The 23,630-nt window shown below is 34.0% G+C and overlaps 1 protein-coding gene across 3 annotated transcripts in view; it reads right to left on the reverse strand.

Annotated features, from left to right (window-relative positions):
• The window catches only part of EML5 (EMAP like 5), a 162,665-nt gene that overhangs the window by 70,418 nt on the left and 68,617 nt on the right, over positions 1 to 23,630 (reverse strand). For all 3 annotated transcript variants that reach the window (XM_027120256.1, XM_027120258.1, XM_027120257.1), the window contains exons 9-17: positions 17,763 to 18,019; positions 16,440 to 16,652; positions 10,076 to 10,243; positions 9,293 to 9,399; positions 8,658 to 8,776; positions 7,115 to 7,301; positions 4,098 to 4,203; positions 2,589 to 2,682; positions 1,500 to 1,600 (exon numbers count right to left, since the gene is read on the reverse strand). In XM_027120256.1, the coding sequence (XP_026976057.1) occupies positions 1,500 to 1,600; positions 2,589 to 2,682; positions 4,098 to 4,203; positions 7,115 to 7,301; positions 8,658 to 8,776; positions 9,293 to 9,399; positions 10,076 to 10,243; positions 16,440 to 16,652; positions 17,763 to 18,019 (1,352 nt within the window). The remainder of the gene's footprint in view (positions 1 to 1,499; positions 1,601 to 2,588; positions 2,683 to 4,097; positions 4,204 to 7,114; positions 7,302 to 8,657; positions 8,777 to 9,292; positions 9,400 to 10,075; positions 10,244 to 16,439; positions 16,653 to 17,762; positions 18,020 to 23,630) is intronic.

The raw sequence follows: 23,630 nt of genomic DNA on the forward strand, positions 1-23,630 counted from the left end.
TAATAAAGTGGTTACTTATTTCCCAGTTGACTACTGAACTCTGGATCAGAACCTCAAAGTGAGGAATGCTGAAATGCACTAAAGTCTTAACATTTATCCTTTTATGGTTCAGTTTCAGGTCTACTTTATGTCAAATCAAAGTTAAAGAAAAAAGTTATTCAATTGCAAATCTTTTCACTTTAAGGCTATTTACTTTCTTTAAGTCTCTTATTTCAGACAAACTTATAGTTGTTTTTTTTTCCAAAACCTCAATAATAGCATTACTTGCTGGGTATTTGCAAGTCCAAGTGACTAAGATACTCAAAAGTTTCGTTTAAATGAATGGGAATGAAAATTACAAATGTGAAGATACTTCTTTTTACTTTGTAAATGTATATACACTATGATCTGATGAGTCTGTGATAAAGTATTAAAACAAGTCTGAAAATCGACTCATGTCCTATGTAGTTTACAATTTGAAAGTTAATTCAACTTGGGAAATATCTTCACTAAGCCTATTCTTTTCTAACCTATGTCTCACTTCTCTCTATAGCTATGTATTTTATCTGAAAGGTTTAAGTGTACTAAGACTTTGTCAAATTGCTGGAATTTATAAGTATGCTATTCGATTTGGAAAAGAGACTTTTTAATTTTAAAATATGAACTTCTACAGTCACTAATTTACTAAATGACTAAAGTAATATAACATTCCATTTCTATATCATTTTATAGCACATAAAGAATTTTGACACAATTTCTCATTTTTAGTTTAGACTAAAACACATGTCTTCAACAGAAGAACGAAGTCTGGACATCACTTGATTAATCTCATAAGTTAAATTCTTTTGCAAATATGAATGCTATATCAATGCAGCCAATAATGATAAAATAGATCTTAACTTTGTTTAAAATGTATCAAGACAACTGTGAATCATTCTTTTAAAAAAATAAACTTTTCACTTTTGAGAATTTTAGATTTTCATAAAAGATGCAAAGATAACACAGAGTGTTCTCATATACTGCTCGCCCACCCAGTTTCCCATAACATTAACATCCTACAATACTACAGACTACTTGTCAAAACTAAAAAATAGACATATTTGATATATTACTATTAACTGAACTCCAAACTTCATTCAGATTTCATCTATTTTTCAACTAATGAAACTTCTGTTCCAGGATCCAATTTAGGATACCACATTGTACTTAACACCAAATCGCTTTTAAAAGTAATAGTTTCTACCAAATGTAAAATAGATAGCTAGTGGGAAGCAGCCGCGTAGCACAGGGAGATCAGCTTGGTGCTTTGTGACCACCTAGAGGGGTGGGATAGGGAGGGTGGGAGGAAGACGCAAGAGGGAGGAGATATGGGGATATATGCGTATGTATAGCTGATTCACTTTGTTATATAGCAGAAATTAACACACCATTGTAAAGCAATTATACTTCAATAAAGATGTCAAAAAAAAAAAGTAATAGTTTCTTAAATTTCAAAGGAGCAAAAAGAAGCACTTCCTTACCTGCTCTACGCCAAAATTTCATGTGTTTAATTCCAGCTGTAATTAATTTATCAGGCACGTAGGGGTTCATCTTTACAACAAAAATCTTATCTTTACTTCCTCTGAAATAAATACCAAAATGTTTTAACTCTGAAGATAAATCTCTCCTGTAATAACCTTTTGCCTAATCCAAACCCTATCTTGATTACTCCATTACTAAATGCTTGGCCCACTTGTCTCTTAGGTTTAGGCTACGTAATCATGCATTTGTACATTTGTTATTTTGTTATTATTTTAATTTATTAACTCCTCTCAACAGAATCTTAAAAGATAGGAACCGTGAGAACTGAACTTCTTTTGGATAGCACCAACTATAGTACTGTACATAGAGAATGCCATTTGTGGCATGAATGAGTTAAAGAAAAAAAATTTTTTATGGTACTCTGTTACAGCTTAATATAGTCTTTCCAAATACAAAATCCTCTTAAACTATCTTTTATTTGGGTCCTGTCTATATACTCTGCAGAAACCATTTATCTATATTTTAAAGTGCTTTTATGTGTCACTTTAGGGAATAGGAAGTTAAAAAAATAGTCTCTGAAACTGTTGACTATTTCCTCCTTTAAAGCAATTGCTAATATTTTTTAGTATTATAGAAATAATAATGCTCACTGTAGAAAATTTAGAAAATGAAAACTATAACAGAGAAAATAAAAATAATCTATAATTTCTTTGTGATACACGTGTGTATGTATCTCCTTTCACTCAAATATATAAAATGAGTATTTTATCATGTTTTCAATGACTACAGAATAGCTTATCTTACAGTGGAATTCACTCTACCTATAAATGGAGATTTTTGATAATCACTACTTCGAATATCATATTACAGTTACATTAAAAAGTGTGTGCACAAGGGATAAACCTACAATGAATCATGAAATCATTTGTCTTTTTACCACAATTATACTATTTATTCAATGGTAATAAAGACGGCAACAATTTAAAAAGTTACGTTTGCTTGATTTCAAAACCGTTATAAGTAAAAAAAATTTTAAGTCCAAGGTAATTTCAGTATTTTGCCAATGTGATATCAAGTTTTTTCCCTACCTTGCTATCGAAAGTTTCTCTCCTTTTTTCCAGTCCCATAGCACAATAGTGTGGCTATCATCTATTCCAACTGAAGCCAAACGTTTCCCATCCGCTATGAAAATTAATCACAGAGATAGACTGATCATTAACATTCAGAAGATAAAAAACACTCAGTACATATTCTGATACCACAGCACTATATTTAAATTTTTATAAAATAAAATATTGTTAAATGTTAGGCATGCATACAGCTATGAAACAAAAAGCAGAATTTATAAGGAAGGGGAAGAATAGTGTCTCAATGCGTCTAAACCTGACTGAAGTCTGCTGACTTCTTCCTCTGACTTCACTTACCTCATCTTCTACCAGCTTAAGACAGGGGAAAGGAGGAAGATAAGAAAAGTAGAAAAAAGATATTTAAAAGATGAGAAGGAAAGGGAAAACTAAGAAAGAAGGAAGGAAGAAGTGATATACGCCAATGAATTTCACCATAGGAACTCTACTGTGATATAAGAAGTCATAGGGATTACAAAAAGCGAATCAAATGCAAAAGACACAGGTTACAAATACATATTGCTGTTTAATATGACTGTTTGTAGTGAAGGTCAATTATTTTAGTTGCTACTACCATCAAGCAACAAGTAATGACTATTAGACAAGAGATTGCGCTAAGTCAGTCATGCTGGCAGGTGTGCATATGTTTATAGGTTGTAAAGGCAATCTATAATAAAACATTTGCCACTCTGCCACACTTTTTGCAAACCTCAACTAGTATGTTATCGCTACCAGTGGTATTTTTCTTGCTGACTCCTTTACCATTCAGTTTCTTCACCTTTGGCAGATTTTAATATGTGTATATACAATTCCCCCCACAAACTATAGCAATTCACTATCACTTCAGTCAGAGCAGCAGGAAGCACAAATTTACTGTTTCTTAATATAAAATTCTCTATTAATGGTATTTCCCCACTCTTCCCAATCCATACCCCAGCTTTCACTGTAGATCTATCTGTAGTTGTTAAACTTTTATATATGTAGCAAAGAGTTAACATGATCTGAAATTATTTTGATAAGACAGATTGGAATTGTCACTTCATAGAAATGTTATACAACAAATATTTCAGTTCTCACCTCTTTCTTAGCTTTCACCCTAAACATTTTCAAAGTTTACTCTGTGGCTGCAAAACATTAAATGAGATCAGGGTTTGCCCAAGGTTGGAAATACATACCACTAGTGGTAACTGAGACGGTTTCAGAGGTTATGTAGACAAACATTTTTTATTTTAATAGAAACATCTTTATAACAATGGGTATTAAAATTACATTTCATTAAATTATTATTATAAAACAGCTAGCAAACCCACACTTTCAGAGCCTTGATTGGTTAGGACAACAGTATGCACATTTGATAAAAAATTGTGAATGTCACTATTAAATGACAAGTTTAGGCAACACTAATTTAGACTAAAATGCCATGTATTGCCTCTGCATTTTGATCATTCTTACTGAGACAGAAAACTGCCTTACCTGAGAAATCAACAGCACAGACACCATATTGGTGGTAGCCCTTTAATATCGACAATGGTTTAATGGTCTCTGTGTCCCATATGTGAACTGAGGGATCCCTACCTACCTAAAATAGAAAGAATTATAAAAGTCATTTTATGCAATTAAATTGTTTATTTTCATATCTATAAAAGGAAAACAGGAGATTTAACAACCTTTGTCATATTTGCTATAAATATTTATCAAATAAAAAGTATAAAGCAGACTGTATACGTGATCAACATTTTTCCCTTACATTTGTCGAAAAGCTAATGAGACTAGGCTCAGTGTTTCAAGGAATGTTCTACAACTACGTAGCTCCTAAACCTTATCCTATACTTCATCAATAAAGATAATGCTTACCAAGCATCTATTATTGGCAGCATTACTATGCTAGGTACAATGAGCACTAAGACAATTAGACAAATTTTGCAAACTCATTGGGAAAATGAGATATTTTCCGTTAAAATATGAACATCTGGTAATACATGCTTAATGGGGATGAAAAGGTTGTAGAGAAAATCTTCATGGAAGAGATGCTACTTGACGTGGGCCTTCAAAGAGTGTAGGTCTTAGATAAAAAGAGAAGCAAGCAAGTATATTCTAGGCTAGGATAATAGTGTAAACAAGATACAGAGGGGTTAAAGCGCCAAGCAGGTTAACACAACTTAATTCTTTATTCCTTTAGACTCAAGTAATCACTTTCTTTATACAGATTAAGAGATATAATAACTTTGCTTATGAAAGCAACTCCTGAAATAACTAACATAGCTGCCAATTACTGTTAATTTTTAGATTGGTTTTATATAAAGACATAACAAAAAACAATACTGCAATCGATCAATATTTCACTAAGTTATTAACTGCTTTCCTCTGTCCTGTCATTTGTCTACAGATCTACTGTTTTCTATATAAGCTGGAGTTCTAAACCATTTTGAGTTACTTTTGGTTTAGGTTTCTCCCAGGTGATATGAATTGCACCTGTTAATAAACTTTTTGTTTTTCTCTTGTTAATCTGTTTTTTTTCTTTGGCTGTGCCTCATGGGTTGTGGGATCTTAGTTCCCCGACCAGGGATCAAACCTGGGTCCCCTGCAGTGGAAGTGCAGTGTCCCAACCACTGGACCACCAGCGAATTCCCCTAATCTGTCTTTCTGTTAGAGTTCTGGCTAAAAGTCTAGCAGAGGAAGAGGTCATTGGGTATCCAGGGATGTCCTGTGGGCATACTGACTTATAGTTTAATTTGGCCCAAACTCCCTAAAATTCCAGAATTATGGTAGTAAATGACCAGTTTTTACAGTCTTCATTCCAGTAGTAGCAGAATAATGTCCAAACTCCTTGCAACAGCACAATGGGTACATAATCGTGTTTTAAGAGGAACCATTTATATAAACTAAAGGTGAAAGTAAATGGTGCCCCTGAGGCCTCTGCCAGCCCATTTAATTAGTTCTTCCGCTAATGTCCATCATGCACTCTAAGATTTGAATACTTTGCGTTGCTCACAGTTATTTAAAGAAGTTGTATTTTTATTTTTTTATTTTTTCCCCCACTGTTACACGTGATATGACACACTTAAAATACATTCCCCAACCTCCCCTCTATCAGGTAAACTACTCAGCTCAAATGTAATCTTCTCTATGAGGGTTTCCCTGATTCCACTAGGCACAATATATGTCCTTTATAATATTTCAAGAGAGCTTTATACATATCTCTAGCCTAGTGGTTCTCAGCAGGGGGTGACTTGCCTCCCAAAGGCTGTCTGGAGACATTTTTGGTTGTCACAGCTGGGGTGGGTGGTGTTAACTGGCCTCTAGTCCGTAGAGGCCAGAGATGCTGCTAAACATCCTACAATGCACAGGATGGCATTATACACAAAAATGCAATTATCTTTACAATAAAGAATTATCTGGCCCAAAATGTCAACAGTGCCAAGGTAAGAAGCCCTGATCTACACTTATGACACTGTATCACAATTTTCTTGCGTGTTTGTCTTCCCCCACAGAGTATGAATGTTTTACCATGGCAAGGTGTTTTATTTATATTCCCAGAGTCTTTCCTGGTACACAGCACATGCTCTATGAATATTTCTGAATGAATAGAAGAAAGGAGGGAGAAAAGGAGGGAAGGAAAGGAAGGAGAAAAGGAAAGAGTCAGGGGAGATACAAACAGAGTGAGGGAAGATGGGAGAAAGAAAAAGGGAAGAGCTTTCTCTCCTTTCAGGGAAGCTACATAGGATGATGCAAGTTTCCTACCCCCACCCTCAATATATCCCAGAAGGTATACTTACACAGTATTTAAAGCCAAACAGACTAAGGGCTTTAGGCTTTACCACTTATTAGCTGACAGATCTTTGAGAAAATTATCTAATTTCTTTAAACCTAAACTTCTTCATTTATAAACTGGGGGAAATGGTTTTACTCTCATAGAGATGAGGTGAGAATAAAATAAATATACATTAAGAAACTAGTAAAGTGCTTACACACAGTGAGAATTTATAAATATCACCCTTTCCCTTCCTTCTCTAAGAATATCCATATAGAGAGGTAACAGTTATGACTTTTCTCCATGTTTTCTACTTTGGTAAACCCGAATATGTTACTATCATGATTGTAAAATAAAAACATAGTCATCCTGTTTGTCACAGAACAATTCTTAGATAACTTATATTATTTAAAATAATTAAAAAACCAGATTTCTAGTCTTTACGGTTTTTGTAATTTTTACTCATAAATTTAAAAAATTAATATTATCCTGACAGAAAGGTGTCAAGCCAGAGCTCATAGTTCCAAATTCAAATTACAATAAGTAAAACAATAAAACTCTAAGGAAAACTATAAGAAAAAAGTTTTATTTGTAATATGAAAATAAAATCCCATTCTAAAGAATTCTTCATTTCCTAGAATACAAAAGATAAGGAAAAAAATGGACTAACTTAACTTTAAACCCAAACGAAGGTCTAACCTATCTGGGCTGTTGTCGCATAGTCTTTCAAAGGACCTACCTGGCCTGTTGCCACATAGTCTTTCACAGGATGAATAGCCAGGCAGAGAATATCATCATCGTGACCCAGGTAAAAGCGCTGTGTGTTCTGTTGTCGATTATAAATGACACCCACTGCTGCCACATGGTACACAATTTCACCAATTTGAGTATAGAACAGATTACTTCGACAGTCATACCCTCTGTAACTAAATATAGAAAAATCATATAACATTAACTTTGGCCTTTTACTGATAAATATGGACTATACAGAGGACATTCAATTTCCAGCTTTACAAGATACTGAACAATTTTAAAAAATACAAATATCTCAGATCCCATAAACTTTTGTGAACTGCTCTGATTACAAATAGCTAAATCCAAGCATAATACTAAATTTGTATACTATAAAGCAAAAAGTTGCTTTTTTACAAGTGAAAGGGTATAGAAAAGAATATATATTTGTATTTGTTTGTACTATATTATACATAAATATTTCTGAAACTAGGTAACAGTGATTCCCTTTGGGTGGGGGGGAAATGATGGCTGGGAGGGCAGAGGTAGGAAGATGATTTTCAGAGTGTATCCTTTTATACACACTGTTCAACCATGAGAATAAAATATATCAATATATATTACAAAAATAAGTTTTAACAACAATTTAAAAATATTATACACATCCAGAAAACAAGCAGTCAAATCCCCTCAAAAATGATCAATACAGATAAAATAGATAACTAATAAGGACCTACTGAATAGCAGCACAGGGAACACTACTTAATACTCTGTAATGGCCTATATGGGAAAAGACTCTAAAAAAGAGTGGATATATGTATATGTACAACTGAGTCACTCTGCTATACACCTGAAACTAAAACAACATTGTAAATCAACTATACTCCAATTAAAACAGACACACACACACACACACAAAATGCTTCCAAACAAACAAACAAAAAGAAGTACTGTCTATTTTAACACTGGAAGAAAAATATTTTTACTAAATAAATCTGTTTTTTTTTCAAATTCTTGAAAACATTATAAGCCAGGTAAGACAATGATTACTAGGTGAGGGGAAGGAAAGAGTTGGACTGGAGACTCTGTTTGTCCTGGGATAAAATGTGAGATCTGTATTGCCAGATATTCTAAGAGAATCCAGAAACTGTATTTTATTGAAATTATAATATATAGGCCAAAATGCTTAGGCCAAAACAAGCCACAATATCATTACAAATTAGACATATTTAGGGGAGATGATAATCTCTCACATTTCACTTATTTTGTTTAAAGAGATCCATTTCTATAAATATAACACTAAATTTTCATAAGACAAATTAATTTTTTATTTAATAAATACTTATAAAGTGCCAGAAAACATTCTAAGTCACCACAAGTATTGACTTATTTACTCCTCATCAGAATCCTATCAAGAAAAATACTGTTATCTCCATTTTACAGATGGTAAAACAGAAACACAGAGAGGTTAAGTGTCTTGCTCAAAGTCACATAGCTAGTAAATGTGAACCAAAATTCAAACACATAAATGAAAAGTAGTCGTTTTGTACCCGTGAACAAAGTGTAATCGAATACTATTTCCTGGAGCCCGCTCTCTTCTTTTAGAAGTACCACTTTTTTGTTTCTCTTTGTATTGTTCTTTAAGCTGAGGTAGATCTTCCGTGTAAACCTTTAAATAATGTACATAAGTAGAAATATTCTTAGAACACAAATTTATAGAGGTGTTATATATTCCTAATGTAACTTCAGACATTGTGGTTACTATGATCACTAAAGTTTTAACAACTGTCTTCAGTAGGAAGATTCTTTATGAAATTTACTTCCTTGGAAAGACAAACGTATTTACATTTTCTAAGTATCACACTGACAAATACACATTTAGTTTCCATGAAATTTTTATACTTCGTAAGAGCGTATTTTAAAGGAAATAAATGGAAGTGTACTGCGACAAAAAGCACATATAATATATAATACAATACAATACGGGCACAGTTAGTATATCAAGCACTTAATATAAATAACATTTTACACAAGTATACTTTAACTCTTAAAGGGGGAAACAGCCATACATTTCTTGGAAAATTAAAAACTGCAAAAGATAACAATAGATAAGTAAACAACAGGGAGCAAGATAAAGAAGAAACTAGAATTTTTCAGGAAAAAATCACGTGGTAATAAAAATTACCTGCCGACGGTAGGTGAGCTGTGTCTCTTGTTCAATTTCAGAGTCCAGTTCTGGAACATCAGACAGATCTGAATCTGATTCATCACTATTAGAGTCAGCCAGATTTTCTGTAATTTAAAAAAATGAAACATTACCTGTTTAAAGAAGATTCATTTTCAAAACAGCACAATAAAATTAATGATTAAGAGCTGACTGTGCCAACTGACATGGAGACAAGCCATAAAACAAGCAAATGAAATTACCTATTCAAGTGACACAGATGTCAGTAAACTGTACTACAGATTATCTTCCTCTCCACTCACTGCAAACTCAATAGTTCCTTTAAATCCCTTCACTGGCTCCCCAATGACCGCTACATCAAATTTAAATGTCTGTGCAAATATAAGTGAATATAACCTATAATTAACATGAAAAATAGCTAGAAAATACCATAATGCAACAGATGAACTGACATTAGATAATTTTTCTTTGTCAAAAAAACCATACTGAAACCTAGATACCCATCTCCCAGAGAATATATTAAATGTTTGTTTTACTAATGCATGTTTTTTACTCATCATTTGATAGATGAAAGTGTAACCAAAAGTACTTTGTAGTCCATGCTCTGTGACAACTGAGTTTAAACATATAGACCTAATATTTTATTTAAAATTTCCACTAATAATAATAATCTATACTGTTAACATACGAGGCTTGTGTATGTTTCAAGAGTAAAATTGTTATTTGGGGGTTACTGAAGAGTTATTTGACAGAGAAATTGTTTAGGCAGTGTGTTCTACTCACCTTGGGGTGCTATGTGAAGAGCATCTTTTAGTTTTCTTTCAGGAATAAATTTCCACTGAAAGACAGAGTGATCTGCTCCACCAATAGAAATAACCCACTGATAATCATGTGACCATCTGACATTAGTTACATGAGCTGAATGGCCAATGTATTTTTTAAACTTGGCCCCTATAACAAAAATATACCTTTAAATTGATAAACAAATGCCAATACACACACACACAAAAACACTATAAACAACAATTTCTATACCTGAACCAATGCATCCTATTTCTATTACCTTAATTATGATGAATGGGGAAAAATGTTAATTCAAAAATTCACTGAGTGAACAAATGAATGAGTGTACATCAAGGGACATAAATCTTTGCTCTACTGATTCACAATATAATTTGGTAAGAACCACAAGAGCTGTGAAGCATTATCTTACTGCTTTGAGAAAAGCCTGCAGCTACAAGGGGATCAATTGTTTTTATATTCAGATATTTGAATGTTTTGGCCTGACACCTTTGATCTTAAGTGATATTGACCAATCTCCTCCCCCACTATTCTCAGCCTTAGCTGTGAAGATCCTTTTAAAGCTTAAGCCATCAAGAAAATATTAGCAACGTATAAAAAGGACTACACACCATAACCAAATGGGATTTATGCCAGGAATGCAAGGTTGGTTCAATATACAAAAATCAATCAATGTAATATACCATACTAACCAAAATAAAATACATCCAGTTGTCCCAACAACTATCTTTTATAGTCATTTTTTTAAACCTAAATATTTGGTATAATGTCCTTCAATGTGGGTTTGTCTGATGTTTCTTCATGATTAGATTAAGATGTGTTTTTTGCACAGGCAATGTTGTGTCCTTTTGGATACATCATTTTAAGGGGCACCACAGTTCTATCACTAGTGATGTTAAGTAGCAGCATTTGGTTAAGGTTTTATATACCAGACTTCTCCAACTGTAAAGGATTTGTTTAACTTTCTGGCTAATTTTTAAAAAATCTGTGCAATGATAGGAACCATTTTTGTGGTTCTAAGTTCAGAATACATTTTCTATATCTTGCTTAGATAAACTCGATATTTGGCAATATGTATATGTTCCTGGTAGAGTACACTAAACACAATAATGTTTGGTTTCATTTTGATAATGTTTTAGAAGTTTTATTTGAAGCTACAGAAGGCTTGTATTTCAGGATGGCAAAGATCCATCAATTACAAACTGGAGAAAAACCTTCACCTTGGCCATGAATTTAGGGATAGCCATCTAATCAAAGCATAAAAGATGTGACCCAAACTATATAGATTACAATTTACTGCTACCTGACAGTAATGTTATTTTTTTAAGAATCAATTTTTTATGTAGCTTAACAGAAGTCAGTAACTTTCTAGATGGGTAACTTGCCACAATTCACTCCACAAGTCGAATAAGGTAAGATTTAATCCCATCCCTCTTATAAGAGAATGCATTATTTGCCTGTCAAGAGGACTCTGGCTATTACTTCCTTTGATGGGGCCCTGTACATACTCTTAGGCAACAGAGAGACTTACAAGGTAAAACCAGAAATTTCAGCAAATAAAATTCCAAGTTTTTAAGGTGTACTAATTTTGTTATGTTTAGAGCAAATGAAGAAGAGTTATCTGAGCACCTATTCTAATTGACTATATTGGGTGATAGTTCCAAGAGAGGTGTAGATAATCCTGTAAGGCCTTCCAAATGATTTTCTCTGTGACTTTTCAAAGATCAATTCCTCTGGAAGAACCAAGGCAATTCAACAAGAAAGCTATGGAATAAGTCTAAGGGAAGCCAGTTATTTCTAATCAAAGTGACTTTATTAATAATTATTCAATAGCCAGCACTGCTTATCTAACTATGATAAACAGTTTATCTTAAAAGTAAACCTAGATATCACATCTTTTAAGAAGTGACCATGACTCACCAAGACCAATCATATCCTCTTATCATGCTTCCAGAATTCCCTGTTATTACCCCATGTATTTATAACACTCAAATGTAATAGTCTATTTACTTGTTAACTCCTCTAATAAACTATAAGCTCCTTGAGGGCAGGATTGTATCTTGTTTATCATACATCCCTAATGCCTGATACATAGCAAACATTCATTAGGTATCTAAAGAAAGGGAAAGAAAGGGAAAAAAAAAAGAAAGATCATATTTTCCCTTACTCTGCCTATACACTTGAGTTGAAATGCTAGATTGTAGAGGAGGGAAGAAGAGTAGTGAAGGGAGACTGAGAGGGCATGAACTCCAACACTTACAATTCATTAAAGGGGACAAAAAGTCTGATGTAAAGAGTATTGGAGTTGAAATCAAAAGACTAGGTTTGAGTGTCATCTTGACTACTTAATAGCACAGGAGCTTGAGCACATCAGTTAACCTCTCTTAGATTCCATTTCCATTTTAGTATAAATTGGATTATAAGCTCTCAAAGTCCCTTCATTATTAAAAACTGACATATGATAGGAAATGATAAAAGAACATTTAAGGTCTAAACAGTATGTCATCAATTAGGACTAACATCTCAGAGAAAAGATTTATCAAAGCAAGCTAGAATGGTCATAGAAGCATTCCTAATTTAAATGAGAACAGAATGATAATTCTTGGTGAGGATAAAGCAATAGACTGAAATATTTATGCTTCAATGATCCCATGTCTTTTCTAATTTATTTTAGGGTATATTTTAACACAAAGTTAATATGAGTTAAATCTCTTCAATAAATTGTAGCAATATGACAAAAGATTTTTTCCCCATTTAACAATGTTTTGATGACCTTAAAACTTCTAGATATAAAATATATGAGAATATCTTTTTTGACCCTAGTAAAAAGTAGAATTCCTTAATACATAAAACAGCATTGTTCAGGAAAAAAAAGAGAAACTGATTTGACTACACTGAAATAAAAACTAGTCAACAAAAGACATCATTAAAAAAAATAACAAACTCAAAAAAAGGCATCTGTAATCCATAAAAATTACAAATCATTTGTATCTATAGTATATAAAATTATTTCTATAAAACAATAAAAGAAATAACTCTAAAACATAGGCAAAAGATATGAACTTGTGTTTGATAGAAGAGGAAATGCCGAGAATCAAAAAATATTGGAAAAGATGGTCAATCTTATTAGTAATTAGATAAATGTAAATTAAGACAATGTGACACCATTTACACCAACTAGATTTACAAAAATAAAAAGTGTGGCAATGTCAAGTGCTTAAGAGGATGTAGATCAACAGGGTTCGTAAAATGGTATAACCATTGTGGAAAACAATTTGGCATTTTCTTATAAATTCTCTATGACCCAGCAATTTCACTCCTAAGTATACATCTTTGGAAACTTGTATATCATAGCAAAAGACTAAAGAACCCAAATGTCCACTGACAGAATAAACACATGAACTGTACCACATTTTCACAAGTATTTTACAGCAATGAAAAACAAATACACTAGAGCTACATGCAACAATATCTTAGAAATCTCAGAATCTTAGAAAAGCGGTGTTGAATAATTCCCCATCACAAATCTGTTTTATTGTTTGATATTTGTTTTTCCAATGAATTTTCTTCTGGAATCTAAAAAATATTTTTACCAAATAGAAATGTTCATTTGTCAATAAGTACTGAAAGAGTCTTGGCAATTATTAACAGTGATGAAGGTGTCAGATTAAAGCAACCATGCCCTCACCTCTCCATCCTCCCCCACCCCACCTTCTCACCCACCACCACAGCCTCTGTGCTGCTGCCTGGGAACAGTCTGATTATTTGAGAGATTATGGTCAAGAGCAGGAGAATCTAGAAAGAAAGAGGATAACAATGGACAAAAAAAAAAAAAAAAAATAAGAGGAGTAATACTCCTTTGGCCTGGGATTTGAGGGGGCTAAATGTGGAAGAGGAACATTCTGGGCTAATCTCACACATTTTGTGCTGCAATTACAATGATTCTATAACGTAAGCTACTTCTATTATTTAACTTCTTTCCACATTTTGTAAAAGCTTCACTTCTTAGAATGTAATGGATATTACTTAAGTGGATATCTAAAATACATTAATACATCAGACACAATCTTTTCTCAAACTTAAGTTGGATCAATAGTACAACTTACTGTAATGAAATAATGTACAACTTCATAACTAATCTAAAAGAAAGAGAGTTTTTCTAGTAATACTACTAGCTTTATGCAACTATGTAAATTCAATAAATACAGAATCTTAAAATACTTCTACTAATCTTTGTCTTCTTCTCTCCCAATTACCTACCAATAGTCTCAAGCTGACTCACAAGTGCCTAGAAATAAAAACCCTTACCATAAAATAAATGTCTAACAAAAATCTAAAAAAAACAGAAAATAAGAAAAACAATTTATATTCTTGAAGCAGTAACTGAACAAGACTAACTTCTCTTAAAGACTTTGGTAAAATATTCCTACAGCAATTCAGAAGACTACTACACATTTTGTAAATGAAACAAAATTATTGAGCAACAAAAATATTGTCTTCCCTGTTGCAGAAGATAAAGCTTGTGAGTAAATCCCATGCATTTGACTATGAAAACTCAGAAAATTACTCTTTTTCTGCAGAGAGGTCAGTGTATGAAACAGTGAGTAGAAGCAATGTCTAAGATTAATATCACCATGATTAATCTTACTAAATCTCACACCTTCTAACTAGGCAAGTATCATTTTGAGTCACAATACAATTTGTTGTGCCTGGTGACTCTCATGTCCTGGCTATGTGGTGGGATCCAGAAATACGGTACTTCAATTGCTAGAGATTTGTTAGCCTTTATTAACACCCTTAGCATTACTTATGGAGGTACTTTCACACGCACCTAGGAAGCTGACATGTTGCAGGCAGGAAGTGACAACATGGCATAGCTGGCAGGATCTGGAACTCACCACTTTACTGTAGAGGTATAGCAATTAGCAGTCTAGACTTCTGGGAAACTTGCACCCTTAAGTTTAACATCAAGGGGACTACCTAAACTATTTGAATAAAACTATTTCTGCTGTTTCCAAAATTACCTTTTTACTAAATTGCATTTTAACATTTGTCCAACAGCTTTTATTAACCGGGTGAAAATCATGACTGCATCTGCTATAGATGTTGATACTCTATGAATATACTCAGTGCACCTAATATGAGGCCCTATATTATGAGAGAGTTCTTTGAAAATTAAATCTCAGAAGAAACTTGGCTTTCTCTGAGTAGTAATAAGTATGCTTTTTTTTTTTTAAATAGCTAAAGTGAAAATTATTTTGTGCCCTGCTTTATTTTATTTTTGGTTTCCAGGAAGCTCAGATTCAATTTTGATGTTTGACTACTGAAGAAGAAAATGTCAAACATTTTCTTTATCTGATTTTAATATAGTATTTCTATTTATACTTCCCCTGGTATGAATTATTTACTCATATAATTATTTTAGTACTTATGGACTTGTTATAAGCTGACTCAAATACTTTCTGGAACAAGGCATGGAACAAATAAATGACTAATAGAGCATTTCATTTAATTATTCTCAGGTCTATTAACAGAATGATTAATATCATCACTTTAAAAGAGGTCCAAGAAAGAGAGGTGATACATATTATATATAGAAAATAACCAGTGATAAGACCCCTTATTTTTCTCCCACCCCCAGTTATGAAAAACAAATGTCAAAACAATACATGTTAAGGATTTTAAGCAAAAACACACTCTCAGATAAAAACCAACAAACAAACCATTAGATTCCAAACTGTGACCTGTACTCGCACAGCTGACTACTTCATCAGAATTCTTGAGAAAATGACATAAGAAAAATGTCTCCTAAAAGATATATGTTCAACAAGTTAAATGATTAAAGATAATAAGCCATAAGAAAAGTATAACTATCACTGTATATCCCAACTATATGAAGCAATTCTGGAAGTGGGGAGAAAAATGATTCTCTAAAAAGAAAGAGGTAAAGTATTAGCCCATTTATAATATATGAATTCAAAAATAATTTTCTAATAAAAACTTCATATCCAAAAATAAATGTAACATATGACAATAATTTCTGAATTATCAAAATACTATAAATAATTCTGTTCATTTTCATGAAATCCTTCACCAAACCAACAGCACCTCTCACTGCTGTGGCCTCTCCCGTTGCGGAGCACAGGCTCCGGACGCGCAGGCTCAGGGGCCATGGCTCATGGGCCCAGCCGCTCCGCGGCATGTGGGATCTTCCCAGACCGGGGCACGAACCCGTGTCCCCTGCATCGGCAGGCAGACTCTCAACCACTGTGCCACCAGGAAAGCCCAGAACTTAAGTCTTTTATAAGACAGAGGTTAATTAATAATATTTTGAAAGAAAAGATACCTTTTCTTAAACAAGGATATCGAAATAATTTTACAATTCCATAGTCATCAGCTGTAACTAAAACTTGGCCAGTATAGTTTCCATCTACTGAGTTTATATCATTGATATCTGAATACTTGGGCCAAATTCCATTTACTTCAAGGCCTGAAACACATGTCCATGAAGCCCAATGAACACCTTTTATTTCTTCTTTATTTGTCACTTCTTTTCCTCCTAAAGATAAATCACAGTATTAATTTAAGAAGTTATTTCTTTTGATTTTTACTCAAGCATAAACTGTACTGATAACATGGTAAACTCCAAAATTTAAATATCTTCTCCATCCTGTTAAAGGATAATACATGAATAGGTAAGTGAATATAGTAAGGAAAGGAGGAAATTAAGTGCAAGGAGTTGTTAAAAAGCCATTACCAAAATTATGCTGATTCAGAGACATACAGATTTGATGATGATGTAGCTTAGCAGGTTCATGCATGTGGACAGTAAAACTGAACCCTATTAAAATCATGCTACAGATCAGCCACAATGGGGTAAGTTAGAAGGAAAAGTAAAAGCTATACAAAAGTGGAAAATCAGGTATTGAAAAAGAAACCTAAGAAGATACACGGTTGAGAAAGATAACTGAAAGGATCGCAAAGGAAGGATGAGTGACAAGTAATACATTTATGTTAGGTAATAGGACTTCAGGATTCAGTCAATCTTCATTACATACAGATTGTTAATGAAAACTTTTGGAGCGATGCATTAATTTAAATATGCAGCTACTCTTGTTAAATAAGTTATTTTAATATAGTGACTAATTCACTAAGCATCATACTAAATAAAGGGCTGAGAGATAATATTTTGATGGTTGTTTTTATTCTTCTCTTTTTAAATCTTTGATAAAAATTCTGTTTTTCAAAATTAGTTTGTTAGCTATATTATTATTAATATTTGCAAAGTCTGAGATAACAACAAAAACCCAACTTATAGTCAGACATCTGTATCAGTTGTATTTAGTTAATTAGTTGTACCCATTAAAAATGGCATTTTGACTTTCTAATATACACTAGGACTTTACCATATACTACTCATATGGCATGGACTTCAACATAAAATAGGTCTTAGCTCCTCCAAGCAATTAAGTTTTAATTAAGAACCAAAAGGATTTCAAATGATAAGGCAGCCACAGAGAAAAGATCACAATGCCTGAAATATTAGCTTGTATCTTCTTTGATTTCCTATAATCAAATGTAACTTACACTCTGCCTCTAATGAAATTCTAAGATATTTTAAAGGAACTAAAAATCTACAAATTATAAATAATTTATAGGAAATTTTTACCTGGCATCCTATAAAAAAGTCTTTTACCATTCCCATCATTTGTTTGTAAATATCTACTGTCTGAGGACCAGTCCAAGTGAGTGATGAAACTAAGTGATCCAACACATTCCCCAAATTTTTTATAACGCTGAGAAACTCCATAAATATCAACTGAGCTGTCATTGCATCCAACAGCAAGGTAAGTTCCATCTGGTGAATATTTTAACTCATGAATTGCCTCCTTCCGATCTTTAATATGTACAACTTCCGTCATATCTCTGTAAAGAGAAAAAAAATGAGACCATAAACAAAGAAGTCACTACAGAATTAGTTCAGTTTTCAAATGTGTCTAAAATGACTGTGAGGCTGTATCAAGTATTTATAAACCATAAAACAAATGTAAATGAGACAAGTAGTATTAACTCAGGAATAATTTTGCCTAACAGAAATATATGAGGACAATATATGCTGGAAGTAGAGAAAAATGCTAAATTTCAGTTCCTAAATTACTTAATTTTAAGTAGTTCAGAGATTCATACTAAATTTCTGGAGTCATACAATAAAGGAAATAAAGTCATGGATTTTTATGACGAAGTTCCTTATAAGTACTGAGTTTATGAAAAATGCTTAATTATAAAAGCCATGATTTTCAAATTAAATTTTTGTAATGAAGCAAATGCACAAAATTGCATCCAGGAAATAAAGAAAGGAGAAATTGATTTGTATTATTTTAGTAATACATTTGAATATATATCTTTACATAGATACCACTAGTTACTTTTATTTCAACCTCTTTGACCTTTTTTAATAGAATACAAATTCTTCCCAATTAGCGACCATGTCAGCCAGCAAAGTTAAATATTTTTAATGATGCCTTATAACTGACTTTCCAGAAAAATAACAGGTACTGGTAATAGCCATAAAAATGGGTAAACACTTAGTTAAACACTACTGAGTTTCCAAACATGTGGAGTTGGTGGAGAGGTGGAGAAGAGAGAGGCAGCAAGGGAGAAGGGGCAGGAGGAAGTGAGAATTCTATTTCTAACTAGTGCCAGGGACTTTTTCCAAATAAATTTTGCATTACCCATCTGAAACGTTATCAACAGATAATTCAAGAATAAAAGCTTAAATGGTTATTTCCCAATTTTTACAGTTTCTAAATGGACAACTTAAAGCAATAAAACTCATATTTCTTTCAGTAACATTAAGTATTTAACTGTTTTAGGCACATGACACACAAAGATGAACTCATCTTCTGTGAGAGACAGAGATAAAGTAATTATACTTTATAATTGAGAAAATGTAGTGAGTGCTCAAAAGGTTATGTGTGAAGTTCTATAAGAAACACTGAAAAATGGTTAAGACTAAAGGCAGGGGACTTCCCTGGTGGAACAGTGGTTAAGAATCTGCCTGCCAATGCAGGGGACACGGGTTCGATCCCTGGTCTGGGAAGATCTCACATGCCAAGGAGCAACTAAGCCCATGCACCACAACTACTGAGCCCACGATCTAGAGCCTTCAAGCCACAACTACTGAGCCCATGCACCACAACTACTGAAGCCCATGTGCTTTAGAGCCCATGCATCACAACTACCAAGCCCACGTGTCACAACTACTGAAGCCTGCATGCTCTAGGGCCCACGTGCCACAACTACTGAGCCCACGTGCTGCAACTAGCCACCGCAATGAGAAGCCCACACACCACAACAAAGAGTAGCCTGGCTCGCCACAACTAGTGAAAGCCCACGCACAGCTACAAAGACCCAGCGTGGCAATCAATCAATCAATAACTAAAAGACTAAAGGCAGGAAGGGACCAAGGAAGAGTGATACCTATTTGAGCATAAGACCTGAGGGGCTGGCTAAGTATAAAAGACTGAAGGTTTTCCAGAAAGAAGACACAGCATGAGCAATGCAAATACATGGCACATTTGAACAATGTGGATACAAGATAAGTGGGAAAAGCAGTGACTTGATGGGGTTAAAGAGATAAATTGAGGACAGTGTGTAACAGATCTGATACATTGCCAAGGAACTTGGGCTTCACCCTGGTGTTAATCATATAAAGAAAGAGACGAAAATCATCCCCTTAACTACAAAAGGGAATCAGAACAAAACAAAACAAAATAAATGAAGGAAAAAAAAGTACTTTTTAAAAGAGTTTTCCTGGTCAACGTCACTTTTGCCTTAGACCCTGCAACTTGCAAGGTCCTCTTCCTAAGCACAGAATAATGTAGCTACTTCTACCTTTCCCAGTGACTTCTTCCTTTCAGTTTTAATTTAAATCCATGCATCTTACCTCCCTTTCTTCATACCATTCATCCATCCATCCACTCAGCCATCCATTAGTACATCCAGCCATTCATCTATATCTATATGGAGCAAGATTTTTAAGAAAACATCTAAGACACTATTTGAAAGCTTTTCTTTTTTATACCTTCTTTATTAAAATATAATCATTCCAGTATCAATCATGAACATTAGTTAAAATGCTCCTGGAAAATTCTTCAGAATTATTTTGGTAATTTTTTTTACAGCTTTTTTGTTCTAGGGACTTAACTGCTCCCAGTTAACAAGAGAAATAAGTGTGGATATCTGAGGTTGTCTCTTGCTTTCTACCACTGTGGCCCTGTCCACCAACCAACACACGCACACAGAGAAGAAACCAACAGTGAGGGAAAGAGATTCTGATTGACTGGTTTTATAGTATGTATTACGTTATTACATCAACACTATGAATTATAACTATCTTCTCTGACAAAGTTTCTTTGACAAATTTACAGGTAAGAAGACTATTATTAGATGAAAATGTATTGATTTCTAAAAATTCTGAATTAAGTCTTCTGGGAAACTGGTATGCAAATTCTGTGATTTCTTTAAGAAGCAGAGGGAGGTCAAAGCCTGGGAATACTCATTCATTAGCAGTCTGTAACACATCACAAAAGTAAAAGTACACAATATTAATAGAGCATATATACTGATAGAGCATATAACAGAAGAACCGTTCCTAGGTGAAGGTGTTAGAGGAAACAGACCAAAAGAAGTGGAGTTTAAACTTCATTCTGAGGAATTAATGGGACTTAGCTCAGCAGAAGACAGGAACTGGGAGGAAAAAGCCTACATTCCAGCAGAGCTAAAACTATGTGAAATTGCTGATGGCAAGAGAAAGCATTCAAGCTCAGCTTGAGAAGCCCAGTATAGTGGTACTGAAACAAGCAAAGGGGGCTCTGATGTGAGCCAGAGTCTCGCAAGGAAGACTAAGGGAAAATTATAAAAGTCCTCATACATCTAAAGATTTTTGGCCTTAACTTGTAAATATAAGCTAGGGTGGGATGAATCAATCAGATCACTAATCTGGTTCGAGAGTAAAAAACAAATTGAAGGAGTATAACAGCAGGATTAAGACCAATTAGAAGACTACTACAGATGGTGGTTGCTCAGACTTCAGAAAGAAGTGAAATGATCTGAAATATACAGTATTATACAATCCATACTATTATAGAGTATTTAGTACATGTTAAAGATATTATCATTCTAATCTTATTCACAACCTTAACTAAAATGCTCCTAGACAATTCATCAGGTAAGTAAAATCAACAGGATGTAGTGATGGATTATAAATGGTGGTTACCTCCTAGAGAAATGGAAATAAAAACAAAAATAAACAAATGGGACCTAATGAAACTTAACATCTTTTGCACAGCTAAGGAAACCATAAACAAGACGAAAAGACAACCCTCAGAATGGAAGAAAATATTTGCAAACGAAGCAACAGACAAAGGATTAATCCTCAAAATATACAAGCAGCTCATGCAGCTCAATATCAAAAAACAACCTAATCCAAAAATGGGCAGAAGACCTAAATAGACATTTCTCCAAAGAAGATATACAGATTGCCAACAAACACATGAAAGAATGCTCAACATCACTGATCATTAGAGAAATGCAAATCAAAACTACAATGAGGTATCACCTCACATCGGTCAGAATGGCCATCACCAAAAAATCTACAAACAATAAACGCTGGAGAGGATGTAGAGAAAAGGGAACCCTCCTGCACTGCTGGTAGGAATGTAAACTGATACAGCCACTATGGAGAACAGTATGGAGGTTCCTCAAAAAAACTAAAAATAGAACTACCATATGACCCAGCAATCCCACTACTGGGCATATACCCTGAGAAAACCATAATTCAAGAGACATGTACCACAGTGTTCACTACTGCACTATTTACAGTAGCAAGGACATGGAAGCAACCTAAGTGTCCATCGACAGATAAATGGATAAAGAAGATGTAGCACATATATACAATGGAATATTACTCAGCCACAAAAAGAAACGAAATTGAGTTACGTGTAGTGAAGTGGATGGACCTAGAGTCTATCATACAGAGTGAAGTAAGTCAGAAAGAGAAAAAATATGCTAACACATATATATGAATGTTAAAAAAAAAAAAGGTTCTCATGAACCTAGGGGTTGGACAGGAATAAAGACACAGACGTAGAGAATGGACTTGAGGACACAGGGGAGGGGGGAAGGCGAAGCTGGGATGAAGTGAGTCAGAAGCATTGACATATATACACTACCAACTGTAAAACAAAGAGCTAGTGGGAAGCAGATGCATAGCGCAGGGAGATCAGCTCAGTGCTTTGTGACCACCTAGAAGGGTGGGATAGGGAGGGTGGGAGGGAGGCTCAAGAAGGAGGGGTATGGTGATATATGTATACATATAGCTGATTCACTTTGTTATACAGCAGAAACTAACACAACATTGTAAAGCAATTATACTCCAATAAAGATGTAAAAAAAAAAAAAAAATGGTGGTTAGAGAGAGAGAGGTATCTATGATAATGCCTAGGTTTTTGGCTTATACAAGAACATGGACAGAATAGGGCCCAGAGACAGAAGATCAGTTTGGGAGGGGGGATGCTGGGTTCAGCTTTGGACATGCTGAATTGCAGATGTCTTTGAGATACCCAAGTGATGTTAAATAAGCAACTGAATATGCATGACTGGAGTTTAGAGGTGATAACAGGGCTAGAACTATGCATCTGGGATCGTCATGCTATGGGTAGTAACTGAAGCTACAGGCAGGATGCGATTACCTAGTGAGAAAATACAGAGTAAAAAAGAGCAGAAAGCCTAGAATCTGAGCTTTGAGGGACTTCAATTTTACTGGGTAGACAGAAGATAATTAGCATATAAAGAAAATGGAGCCAGAGGCTGCAAAGACAAAGAGAATTAACATCTAAAGCCAGGGAAGAGCATGTTTTGAGAAGGAGCAAGTTGTTCAAGGGGTCAAATTTACTGCTGAGAATCAATTTAGATGAGAACTGAAAAATATCTCCTGGTTTTAGTTACAGGGCACTATTAGTGAGGGTTTTCCAATTTAAAGATGAAGGCAAAAGCTATATTGGAATGGGGGTAGAAAGTTGATAAGTTAATTGGAAGGAAAGAGAGATAGTAAAATAGGCAGGTTTTTGAGATTTTTACTGTGAAAGAGAAGAGAGTAGAGATGTGATATAACCAAAGAGGGCCTCAGGCTCGAGGTGGGAATTTTAAGATAAGACATATTTGAGCATGTTTTAATAGTGCTCTTGGTTGGGGCAGAGAGACAAAAACACCTTCGATGTGAAAAAATAATGGACATAAAAGAGTTACTTTTTGAAAGCCAGGAAACAACTTTCAGAACTTATTACTCCCATGAAATGAGGCAGACAAAATATAAATATGTTGAAAAAAAATTAAATGAATGTGTGATTAGTTAGGGGAAAAACTGTCCTAATCCTTTTAAAGTTGATATAACTCAGCAGTGACACTGTCAGAAAAGACAACTGGCTAAAGACTGGTAGAATCTAAAATGGCAACGTTAATATTTTTACAACTAAAG

The sequence above is a fragment of the Aethalodelphis obliquidens genome, unplaced genomic scaffold (genome assembly GCF_003676395.1).
Source record: "Aethalodelphis obliquidens isolate GAN/ISIS:26980383/991018 unplaced genomic scaffold, ASM367639v1 scaffold21, whole genome shotgun sequence".
Taxonomy (NCBI): domain Eukaryota; kingdom Metazoa; phylum Chordata; class Mammalia; order Artiodactyla; family Delphinidae; genus Aethalodelphis; species Aethalodelphis obliquidens.